The sequence below is a fragment of the Neofelis nebulosa genome, chromosome 15, assembly GCF_028018385.1.
Source record: "Neofelis nebulosa isolate mNeoNeb1 chromosome 15, mNeoNeb1.pri, whole genome shotgun sequence".
In the NCBI taxonomy this organism is placed as follows: Eukaryota; Metazoa; Chordata; class Mammalia; order Carnivora; family Felidae; genus Neofelis; species Neofelis nebulosa.
In genome coordinates this window covers 48196603-48208283 of record NC_080796.1, presented here as the reverse complement: position 1 = coordinate 48208283, position 11681 = coordinate 48196603, and the positions used below count along the sequence as shown (strand labels likewise).

Below are 11681 nucleotides of genomic sequence, written 5' to 3'. Positions count from 1 at the left end.
AGTCTCTCTTTGTGGCCCGGTGGGACCCTCCCTGGGCTCCCCTCCCCTATCTCTTCTGGCTGGATTCGTTTCTTTCAGGCTTGGGGGCCCTGAGCTTGTAGGAGGTGAGGCTACCCTGGCCTCCACTGGGCTCCAGAGGGTCCCCAAAGAAGGCCAGCCTCTGCAGATCTATCTGCTGTGGACTTAACCCAAGAGGGCTGATGGCCGTTCAAATATTGTCTTCCCCTCTTAGGACACACTCGGCCCTCAACCCAAGCAGAGACCAAGGTTCCTCTGCTCAGGCTGACCAGGGACAGCAGGTGGCAGGCAGATGGGACAGGAATATAGATGAGATGTGATGGGCTCAGAAGACAAGCCAGTCTTCCAGCCTTTATGAGGTAGAAATGCCCTCATCAGCACTCCCAGGGCCCCAGGCATGCCTTCTACCCAAGAGTCCAGATGTACACTCCAAAGTCAAAGAGAATTATGTGTGGATTCCCTCCTGTTTGGAGGGAATTATTTGTGACTTGGCCTAGTGGTTTGTGACACGGGTTAGAGGTAAAGGGAAGGAAGTACCTACTGGCCACCTTCAAATCTGAACGAGCTGGAGCTGGGCCAGTGCAACTGATCCCAAGGTCACAACCCTGCTAAAGGCAAAGAAAATGAGAACTTGGCCGGAGTTAATGGGGGGAGGGGGTTACCTGGCATTTCATCGCTGGAGAGGGGGGCCAGGCACCCTCAATCCCTGCCCCTCGCCCACCCCCTCACACAAGAGTCTTTGAAAACCCTCCAGGGCAGCCAACCCCCCTCCTCCTTCCTAGAGCCACCATTCCCCCAGTCCGGGACAGGCTCCGAAGGGCTGACTCAGGGGCCTGCAGAGTTAGTCACATTCACTTATAGCTGCAGAGTCAGAGGCCAGGGATGGGGATCGGGTCTCCAGGGCCCGCCCCCTGCCTGGCAGGACACTGAGTCACCTGGTAGAGGACACAGGCACCCAGGCAGGGCTGGACCCCGAGGCTCTCCAGACCCTCCGCTGCCACTCCCCAAAGAAGACAGCCAGCTGTGAAAGGCGGCCCCACTCCTGTGTGGCCAGCCCCGGCTAGGGGGAGAGCACTCATATGGCTGAGGGCCCTAAATAAATGACACGTGTATTTATTTTTAAATTATGGGATATATCGTACATGCTAAAGAGTGCATAAGGGGTGCCCGGGTAGCTCAGTCAGTTAAGCGTCTGACTTCAGCTCAGGTCATGATCTCACAGTCTCTGAGTTCAAGCCCCGCATCGGGCTCTGTGCTGGCAGCTCAGAGCCTGGAGCCTGCTTCGGATTCTGTGTCTCCCTCTCTCTCTGCCCCTCCCCTGCTCACATTCTGCCTCTCTCTCTCTCTCTCAAAAATAAATAAACATTAAACAAAATACTCTTAAAGGGTGCATAAAATGTATTTGTTTAATGTAAAGAATTAGTAACTAGTGAAAACCTGCGTACCCACCACCCAGGACAGGAAGTGAGACCTCAGTAGTGCTCCTGAAACTCCACCATCACATACCTCCCCGGCCCTCTGCCTCGAGGCAGCCCCTGTTCTGACTGCCCCTGTTTTCCTCTGCGGCCTCACCACCTACGGAAGCCCCTCGAGAAAGAGAGCCTGGCGTTTCCTGCCTTTGAACTGAACGCGGACGGGATTTCCCCGTTCCGCGAGCCTTCCTCCTTTCGTTCGCCATTATGTCTGTGAGATCGTCCACGCAGCTGAAGTTTGTTCATTTCCTTCCGTATTTTGGATTGATTACAGGCGCACCCCTACGCCCGTGATGCTGTGTGATGATGTCATAGCGATGCATTCCGCTATTGAGGAACAGCCGTTTTCACCAGGCGCAGGCTATTACAAATCAGATTGCTGTGAATGTTTTCGTGCGTGTCTCTGGGGGTACGTGCGTGAAGGTGTCACTACAGGGGTGTCACTACAGGTCACAGATAAGCCCATTGTCTACTTTTACTAGATACTGTCTCGCTTTTTCCGAAGGGATTTCTTCGATCTCCGCTCCCACGAGCTATGACGGTTCCTGTTGCTTCCCCTTCTCCCAGGCACTTGGTATTTTCAGGCTTATTAAATGATTACCAATCTTAATGTTTTATTGGATGGATGAATCAATGACTAGACATTTGGTTGCAGCTGCCTCATCGCCCCCACTGCAAATGCCCGTGCCCATGCCCTGCTGCCAAGAGTCTAGAAGTTTCAGAGTGCTGTCCTCCTCCAGGGTCTCTTCCAGCTCTGCCTCGTGACTTTATCTCATTCCCAAGGGCTAGGGGACTCTCACAGGGGTCTCTGTACTACATGGGGAAACTGAGGCCCCGAGCAGAGATCGCGGAGACGGTGTCCTCTCCAGCCTCTCCAGCAGAAGCAGTGGCCAGAAGCCTTCGACCCCCTTCCCAGGGTCCCATTTCTGGAAGACTTTCCTCCAACTAGCCCCACCTTGGGCATCTCAGTTCCTTCCCTCTCTAGAACCCTCAGCCTCACACAGCACAAGCGAGAATGCCCAGGGAACGTGAGGCCAAGGGGAGTGTGGAATACCAGGGCAAAGCTGGCAAGGCTCCCCAGGGAGGGCTGTTTCAGGCTGTCTGGGTCCCAGCACCCAGGTTGAGAAGCCCTGGGTACAAGTGGCTCCACAGAGGCCAAACACAATGCCCGATCTGGGTTCCTTCTCCAGATGGGAGCTCTTGTTCCCACTGCCCTGACCCCTGGCACAACCTCCAGAGGCAACGTCCCATCTCACCTATCTGTGCCCTCCTGCCATCCGGGCACCAGCACCCTGGCCGCCGAGGTCCGATCAGAGCGATGGACGAGGTAGTGTGCGCCTCAAGGGACCCTGCAGTTCCTCCCCCAGAGCTATTCCTGGCCTAGGCGTCTCCCCACCCCACCAGTCCTCCCACCTGACCTGACCCCACAGCTGGGAATCATCATTGGCTGGGGGGGGGGGGGGGTCAGCCCCTGACTATATAAGCCTGGGCCTAGGTGTCCCAGGCATCCTGGAGGTCTAGACCTACCCCTGCTGACCCCTGCACACTCCAGCCTGACCCCTCAGCTGGCACAGCAATGACAGAAAAAGCCACCTCGGAGGCCCCCGCCTGTGGTCCGGAGGAAACCGCCTCTGAGTCTGCCAAGGCACCCAGCGCAGAGCCTTCTGGAGAAATGGCAGCATCAGAGCCTGCTGGGGAAGAGCAGGCTCCCGCACCATAGGAGCCTGCCCCTCAGGCACCGGCCCCCACACCCCCGCAGCCACTAAACCTGCACCTCCAAATGAAGGTGACAAGAGACGGGGCAGGTGGAGGAGGGAAGCGGGGAGGGAATGGCAGGGAATGGAGGGGAGAGGGGAGAGCTCTCCGCCACAGGCCTCTTCATCTCTCCCTACTTCTCTCCCAGACATCCCCAGTGCCCCGCTGCTGCTGGCCGGGGAGGATGTGAGCAACAGCTCAGTGACCGTGAGCTGGGAGCCCCCAGAGAGGCTAGGGCGGCTGGGGCTCCAGGGCTATGTGCTAGAGCTCTGCCGAGAGGGAGGTGAGCTCTGGGCTAAGCCCTGCGTACACCCAGGGGTGGTGGGCTGGGGGGTAGGAGGGACAAGCCCCCAGACCCTGCAGCTGGGCCAGTCTGGGGTGGGGGTGGGGGGCTAGATACAGAAGGATGAAGTGCAAGTGGTCCCCTCAACCCACTCACCTACCACTTTGTGCTCACTCCATGTACCTCTGAGGCAGGGGGGTTGTCCAAATGACCTCGGGAGACCCCCTGTTGTCCAGCTCCAGGGAGCCTCTGAGCAAGTATCAGATAGAAGGGTAGGGGTCCCTCGGGTGCTGCTCTGCTGAGAAGGGAAGGAGATGCTGAGTCGCAGAGGGCCCTGCTGGGGGAGGGTGAGCAGGAGGTGGGGACCAGAGAAGCTGGGAGTAGGGGACAGTTGAGAGCAGGAGACCGTGAGGAGAAACGGGGATCAGGGCAATGGCCCAATTCCTGCTGCCTCTGTGCCGTTCACCTCCACGATGGCCAAGTTCAGCCTGGCTTCTGCCTTTGCCCCTACATTGCTGCATGACGTGGCAAGTGTGTCCAACCCTCTCTGGGCTTTTCTGGCCACCATTCCAGGGCTCGAACATCAGGGGTGTTTGATGCCATTTGACAAGTCAGGGAAGGGGAGCAAGGAAGAAATGAAGCTCAGAGAGGGAGGTCAACTTCCCCAGATCACCAGGGAAAAGGAAAGCCCCTCTGAGAAGCATGACCATGGCCATGAAGCAGGGGCCTTGCCTGCTCCCCATTTTCCACAGCCTCTGAGGGGGTGCCCATGAATGCCCGGCCCATGATGGTGACCCAGCCGACCGACCGTGCGGAACCTGGCTCCGGGAGACCAATTCTTCCTGCGTGTGGCTGCAGTGAGCTCTGCAGGGGCCGGCCCACCAGCTGTGCTAGAGCAGCCTGTCCACATCCAGAAGATGATCGGTAAGGCCCACCCTTTCGTCTCCTGCTCCCCGAGCCCTTCCCAGGCACCTCATCCAATGGGTAGGAAAACTGAGGCCATCAGGCCAAGGAAACAGGACTGTCCTCTCCCCCCCCACCCCCCATCCCACCCTCACGAGCACAAGCCACGTGCTATCACCAGCTTGCCTTAAGAAAGTTCCAGGTTCCTCAGCAGCAAGCCTCTGGAGGTCAAAGACGCTATTTCCCCGAGTGGCCCAGCCCCCAAGCGTTGTGGGGGGAAGGGCTCCCTGACCCCCCCGAACTGAAAGCTCAAGTTCCCCAAGTCACCTGCCTCAGGGTCCCAATGCTAGGAGCCATCCTGTTCTTCCTCCTATCTAATCTGAGCCCCTCCAGCGGCCACGCAAGCTCATTTTCTGCCCATTTTCTGTTCTTGTCCTATGGCCTGGGTTCCAGATCTTCCCAAAGGTTTTGTAACCGAGAGAAGTCTTCGCTTGCCTCTTATCCCACCGTGTCCTGAAGTGGGAGGAAGTGGGAGGAAGACAAGAGTCTGCAGAAGGCCTGGGAAGTTTTCTCCATCCCCAGAGGGCAGCAGTGTACTGGGGACCTAGGAGGCCAGCTGCTGTCCCCTTGCTAAGATTTCTATTTGCAGGGTGCATTAGCCTCAAGCCTACCCTTGCTCCCCTCCCAGAGCTGCTCAGGTTTCAGTCTGTTAATGGCAGTGAGTCATTTGGTCTGATCCGAGGTCTCTGGGGACAGCCCAGGGCCCAGGGTGAAGAGAGACACAGGCCAGCAGGTGGCCTTCCTTCTTGTTCCCCCACACCCACAGGGGGACAGTGTTCCCCCACAGTTCTGGACAAGCCCTCCAAAAAGGAGTGAGCTTCATAGCCACAGGAGGGGTCAAGTTCGGATTCGAGGAAATACTTCTCGACTTCAAGGCCCAAGAGATGTGGGGCCACGGGGCTAGTGAGATCAGAATCCTAGACTGTCACGGCTGGTCCATCTAAGCCAAGCAGGTCCCAAGGAGCCCAGGGACTCCCTCGAGGTCACCCAGCCCAATAGCGGCAATCCCAGAGCCTGACTCCCACACAAGACCGTTCACGTGCCACCAAGCATCAGGGAGTCTTCTCTGGGACCTTCCCATCCTCTGAGTGTGAGACATGGCCCTGCCCTAGCAGCCACAGTATGGACACGTTGACTCTAGCCTGGAGGTGCCAGGAAGCCCTCCTGGCTGGGAGGGTCCTGGACCTGCCCCATGGAGCTCAGACTCGGAGAGGGTGCAGGGTCCTGGGCCCTCTGCTCCAAGGCACGGCACTGAAGGAGCCAGCCACACTCAGCACCCACGACTCCATTAACATTCCTCTGGCAGGAGAGGAGGGGATTTCCTGGAGAGAAGAGGGAGGGGAGGCTGTGAACAAAGAGGGACCAGCCAGGCCCTCCTCCTGGGCAGGGCAGGGTGGGGACCTTGTCCAGAATCCTCAGCTGCTCAGCTGTCCCTTCTTAGCCACCTGGAGCTGCCAAGCATTCCTGGCCCCCTGCAGCTGCCCCTGGAGCATTCTGCTCCTTAGGCTCCCAGAGCCAAGTGCCTGCACAGCTAATCCGCGGAGACACAGTGTTCCTTCCCACCATCTCCTCCCCCTCCAGCCTGTGTGCCACCCACCAACTGCTGCCACCTGTTTCCTGCTGAGGGGCCCCGGCCACCACCACTGCTGCCCCGCCCAGGGGGTACAACGGCAGGGGCCGCTGCAGGCTCCCTTGGAATGCCCAGTGGCTTTAGCGGTTGCACCTGATTAGGTGACGGTCAGGAAGGTGGCTCCCTGCCCTGGCATGGGACTGAAATAAGATTTCAGGAAGGATTTCCCAATTGTAAGACTGAAAGGCAGTGAGAGGGGTGACGGAGAAAGAAGGGGGTATGTCTGCTCCGGCCTCATTTAAGAAGAGAAAGCTCCTAATCCTCCCATGTGGCCTCGAGACAGAGAAGTGAGCAAATCGATTTCAGAGGGGCTTCTCTGGAGGCCCATGGCTGGTGTGGAATGGAAGGAAGGTGCTGGATTCGGAGGAAGATGGCATTGACGCCTTTCCTGGGAATGAAGGCCGACAGGTGCCACACCTGATTCCCCACTAGGGGGAGCCAAGGAGCCCGCCAGGACCCATCTGGAGCCCAGGAATGCCTGGGCCGCAGGGCAAATCCCAGCCTGACAAGGTCAGGGCACCAAGGGAGTGCCCGGGATGCCTACTGTTTCACACCATGGAGGCCCTGCCCTCCTGGAACCTCCTGGTTCTCAATTCCCCAAGCACCTTAGGGAATATGGGCCCATGGATCTCCAGCAGTGACCTTTGCCTTGCCCACCAAGGAGGCAGCCCCAGAACACCCCTCGGAGCCCTCCTGCCCAGCCAGTGACCCTCACCAGCTGTCTCCTACCCCCGCCACAGTAGCCTCCAACCAGCAACCCTATTGCTGGGCTAAGCCTAAACTCTCGCTTTGACGCAGAGGCCCCCAAGATCCGCGTCCCCTGCCATTGTAGTCAGACCTGCATCCGCCAGGTGGGAGAGACCGTCAGTCTGCAAATCCCCTTCCAGGTAGGTGTGGCTCCTGCCCAGGATAACGACCTGGATGGAAATCAGGGCCCCCATCTGAGATGTGTCAGAGAAGCCCAGGGGATGTCAGGATCCCCATGAAGGTTGGCCTAAGACCCACCACGATAGCTTCACCCTCCCTCTGTCGTACACGGGACTCTTGCGACTCTCCAGCCTGTGGACAGGGTGGGTGGTCCCAGGGCTGGCTGGACACCTGGAGAACGAGGCTGTGAGCAGCACGTGTGTCTCCAACTTCTGGTGCCGTTCCTGGGAAGGGCTGATGAAGCCGGTTCCCCTGGGCACGGCTCCAGGGATCCCTGGACTTGAGTGGGTATGGGGGTGCTGGAGCCTCCTGCACCCGCCCCGAAAGCTCCTCCCTTCCGGGGGAGTCCCAAGCCTCAGGCCTGTTGGACCCACAGTGGCCACGCCCTGGACAGCCAGCGAGTGCACGTGTGCACTGGGGACCAGGACTCCGTCCTCGGCCCAGAGCTCCGACTCAGGCCGCTACGAGCTCACTGTGCATCTCGAAGATTCGGAGGCCAGGGCAGCCATCGACATCCTGGTGGTTGGTACGGGGTCAGGGGAGGCAGGGTTGACTTGCTGGGGGTCCAGATACCCCACCTCCTACCCCAGAGCTGACAGCTGAAGGGATCAGACCAGAGACTGTGACAGGAGCCAGATCCTGGCTGGAGTGGGGGGGTGGGGGGTTGTGGCAAGCCCAGCCTTCCCCCCTCACTCCCTCTTCACACTCTGGTCCCGCAGAGAAACCTGGGCCCCCCAGCAGCGTCCGGCTCCTGGACGTCTGGGGCTACGACGTTGCCCTTGAATGGACACCGCCCCAGGACCCAGGCAACACAGAGCTCCCGGGCTACGTGGTGCAGAAGGCAGACAAAATGACAGGGGTGAGGCCTGTTGGAGCCGAGTGGGGTGGGGGAAGTGGCCAAGGTGGCCAGGAAGGCCCAGCCCTCCAAGAGTCCAGGGACCAAGTCCTAGTCTAACTGCCACTAACCTGACTCCTCGTGTGGCTTTTAGCAAGATCCCTGTCCTCCTTGGGCCTCAGTTTCCTCCTGAAGACTGCAAGGAGTGTGTGTGTGTGTGTGTGTGTGTGAGACTCTCTGAGGCCCTGCAAGGTCTAGAGCAGTGCTTCTGGAAATGTAATTACGCCTATGAATCACCTGGGAATCTCGCTAAAATGCAGATTTTAACTGAGTGGCTCTGGGGTGGGGACTGAGATCCTGCACTTCCAAGGAGTTCCCAGGTGACTGTGAGTTTGCAGGTCCTCAGGCCACCCCTGGAGTGGTAAAAATCCAGAATTCTCTGAGGACCCCAGAGAGATCATCTGAGTGACCCAGGGACCCCTTCTCCCAAAGCTGGACGGTTCAGCCCCCAGGGAAAGGGCATGGAATGAGCCCCTCAGAGGAAGGGACCGCAGGGTGAGCCAGGTGGGCAAGGGCAGGGGTCAGAGGGGAGGACGACAGGGCTGGGGTTCCCGCAGCAATGGTTCACGGTGCTGGAGCGCTACCACCCGACCACCTGCACCGTCTCTGACCTCATCGTGGGAAATGCCTACTCCTTTCGGGTCTTCTCGGAGAACCTGTGTGGACTCAGCACCTTGGCCCCCGTCACCAAGGAGCCAGCCCGGATCCGGAAGGCAGGTGGGTCTGGGCCTGGGAGCAGACACCAAGCCAGGACTGACTGCCGGGCTCGGCCTTTCCTGGCGTGTCAGCGTCCCTCCCTGCGGGCTTCTGGTGGGGGCCGCGAGCCGGGACGTTGGCTTCCCTCTCCTCACCCCTGCCACAGCTCCGCACACACTCACGCATTCCCACGAGCGGCTGTAAAGAAATGCATGCAGTTGATTGATTTTAACAAACACATCGGAACAGACGAGATGCGCCCCTGGGGAGGCTGTGCGCTTATTCTGCCGTTGCTGGTGGCTGCCGGCATCGTAGCAGTCACTGGGGCTAGTGTGCAGTGTCCCAAGAGAACTGCTCTGAAGGGCAGTGCGCGTGGGCGGGTATCATCCAGTGAGTTTGCTAAAACACAAGCCTCGCAACCCTAATACAACACCACAGAGACGGATAAGAAAGAGGGGTATTTACTGTCTCCACACAGGCACCCGGCCTGCTTGAGTCAAATGTGAAATGCCAAGCCCTTTCTCCCTGTCGCCCTGTGACCTCCAGCTCCCCCCACCCCCATGCAGAGTCTGTGTGGGCTTGGGAAGGCACACTCTTTTCAACTCCGGCCCGAGCTACACAGAATTAGGAAGAAATTTTTGTTTAAAAAAGGAAAGCCAGTCAGGTCTCCCAAGACCAACAGAAATGAAATATGGTATCTCCGGGTTGTAGGTCCCCAGCCTCAGCCAAGAGCTTCTCCTCTATCCAGTCTTCCTGCCCATTCCCCTCTCGGTCCCCTCGCTGACCCGCCCAGCCATGGTCCCAGCTTTCCTCTGCCGCTTTGAGACATTCGGTCTCTACGTTCCCACACGTTGGCCACCCCTGGCTTCCAAGATCACAGGAGCCTGGGATCCTGCCACAGAGCTCCTTCATCCCACGGCAGCCATGAAATGGCTTGTCGCCTGCCCTTGTGATGCTAAGATCCTTCTCCAGACCAGCAGCTCTCTGATCAGAGAGCCATGGTCCTCGTGTAATTTTCTACCCTTTAAACCCCAGACTCACCAAGTGATATCAGGCAAGACATGCATCCATGAAGGCCTCAGTTTCCCATCTGTCAAATGGGGATAACACACTCACGCTTGCAGAGGGACACGATGCAGATTAAATGAGCCACCTAAGTGTAAGCTATCGTGATTATTTTAGGAAAATGGATGGGGTTAGTTCTAAGAGGTCTACTCCTATAACCTCGAATTTGCCCCCCTTTCTCTCCCGAACCCAGATATTGTTGCCAAGCCTAAAGGGTTTGTCGAGCAAGACTTCTCAGAAGCCCCTTCGTTTACCCTGCCCCTGGCTGACCACACCTCCACCCCGGGCTACAGCACTCAGCTCTTCTGCAGGGTCCGAGCACTGCCCAAGGTGAAGCCCTGCTATGTCCTGGTGGGGGTGGGGGCGGGCGGGGCAGTGGCTTGAATCTACGCAGGCAGCTCCTTCAAAGCCCATCCCAGCCCTCCTCTGCTCTCGATGCTCCCCTAGCCCAAGATAATCTGGATGAAAACCGAAATGGACATCCAGGGTGACCCCAAATACCACGCCTCTCTGAGCAAGGTGTCTGCACCCTGGAGATCCGGAAGCCCAGCCCCTTTGATCTCCGGGCTCTACACCTGCAAGGCCATCAGTGTGCTAGGGGAGGCATCTGTGGCCTGCCGGCTGGAGGTCAAAGGTAAGGTTATGAGGAGGGTCCTCCCAAGGACAGGAGAAGAGGAGAAGCCACCGCCTCTCCTGCTGGGCTAGATGAGGCTGGGTGCTGGAAATCAAGGCAAGACAGAGGGGTGGTAAAGATGGAGAGGTCTGGCTGTCAGAAGGATTTTCCAAGTGGGAGGTTGGCCCGGTGTAGAGAAAGGAGGTAATAGAGTCTGCCACTCAGACTGATCCATTGACTGGGGTGAAGGGGTGTAGCCCTGAGCCCCTCTTGTCCCGCTGCCCCCAACTCGGGGCCCCTGCAGCTGTCCCCCTCCCCCACTCTAACTGCGGCATCTCTTCCGGCCTCAGCCACGCACTGAAGAGCGACAGGAGGCTGTGATGAGAATGGTAAATGTCTGGACCCGCTGTCTCTGGGGTCAGGCAGGGGGTGGGGGTGAGAGGGGAAGGTGGTGGTCAGCTCTGGGTACAAATCTGCAGCGTCAGGCAATGTGCACCCGAGACAGGGGTCTAGCCTTGGCTCTGTGTGCCCTTAGACCAGGGCACTTCCTTGGCAGCAATGTGGGGGCAATGACCTATGCCTCACCTTCCCTCCCCAGGGGGTTCTGAGGCTCTGGACAGGCAGGGAAGTTTCCCGGAGCCGCAGAGGCAGAGCTCAGAGCTGGACACGGGGCCCCTGGGGCAGGAGGCCTGGGAAGGAAAGAGAGGGCCTATGTCCCTGTGCCCTGTCTCTCCTCTTCAGAGGGCAGGTGGAGCCCAGCCCTGCCTAACAGCAGGGCTCATGACACGTGTCCTCCACCAGGTGCTGCAGACCTGGGGGGGGTTGGGGCCACCAGGCTCAGCATCAAGCTCCACGGATGCCCCAGACCCCCATTTCTGTGACAGCGGATGGCTTTGCTCCCTGGTACCTGCCTAGCCTCCTCCCAGAGAGGCTGGAGCCCAGGAGCCAGAAGTAGGCCTGGCGGGCCCCAGGCCAGTCTCCCCGGGCATGTGAGGGGGCCTGGAAAGTGCAGAGATTGGAGCGCCCCTGCAGAGAGCTGCAGTCTGGGCGAGAAGCACTCAAATAAAGGCGTGTGGTGTTAAAGTGCGGGGGCCTCTGTGACCACGAGCATCGTTGTGATGGGGGAGGTGCTGTGTCCCGGTGAGGGGGAGGGGGGGTTGATGTGTCACCATGAGGGGGTCTCCACGAATGACATCCTGAGGAAGGTTCCAGTGGGAGGGGACTCAGGATGTCATGGGAGGGTGGGGAGTTCCAGACATGAGCTTTTTTTAGGATCTCGCTTTCACAGTCGGGGTTTGCTATGCCTACAGCCTAACTACGGGAACAGACACCCTCTTCTCTGGAACCCTCCTTGCTCTGAACGC

General features: G+C 58.7%; 1 protein-coding gene across 1 annotated transcript; it reads left to right on the top strand.

Annotated features, from left to right (window-relative positions):
• The first annotated feature begins 2605 nt into the window (after positions 1–2605).
• Positions 2606–11386, top strand: MYBPH (myosin binding protein H). Its single transcript, XM_058701607.1, is given in 14 exon segments — positions 2606–3243; positions 3246–3276; positions 3394–3528; positions 4281–4330; positions 4332–4452; positions 6920–7012; positions 7376–7481; positions 7483–7574; positions 7768–7907; positions 8501–8660; positions 9898–10034; positions 10152–10206; positions 10209–10264; positions 10266–11386. Coding segments are annotated over 14 exon segments (1497 nt in total). The 5' UTR covers positions 2606–3066; the 3' UTR covers positions 10410–11386.
• The last annotated feature ends 295 nt before the right edge of the window (positions 11387–11681 follow it).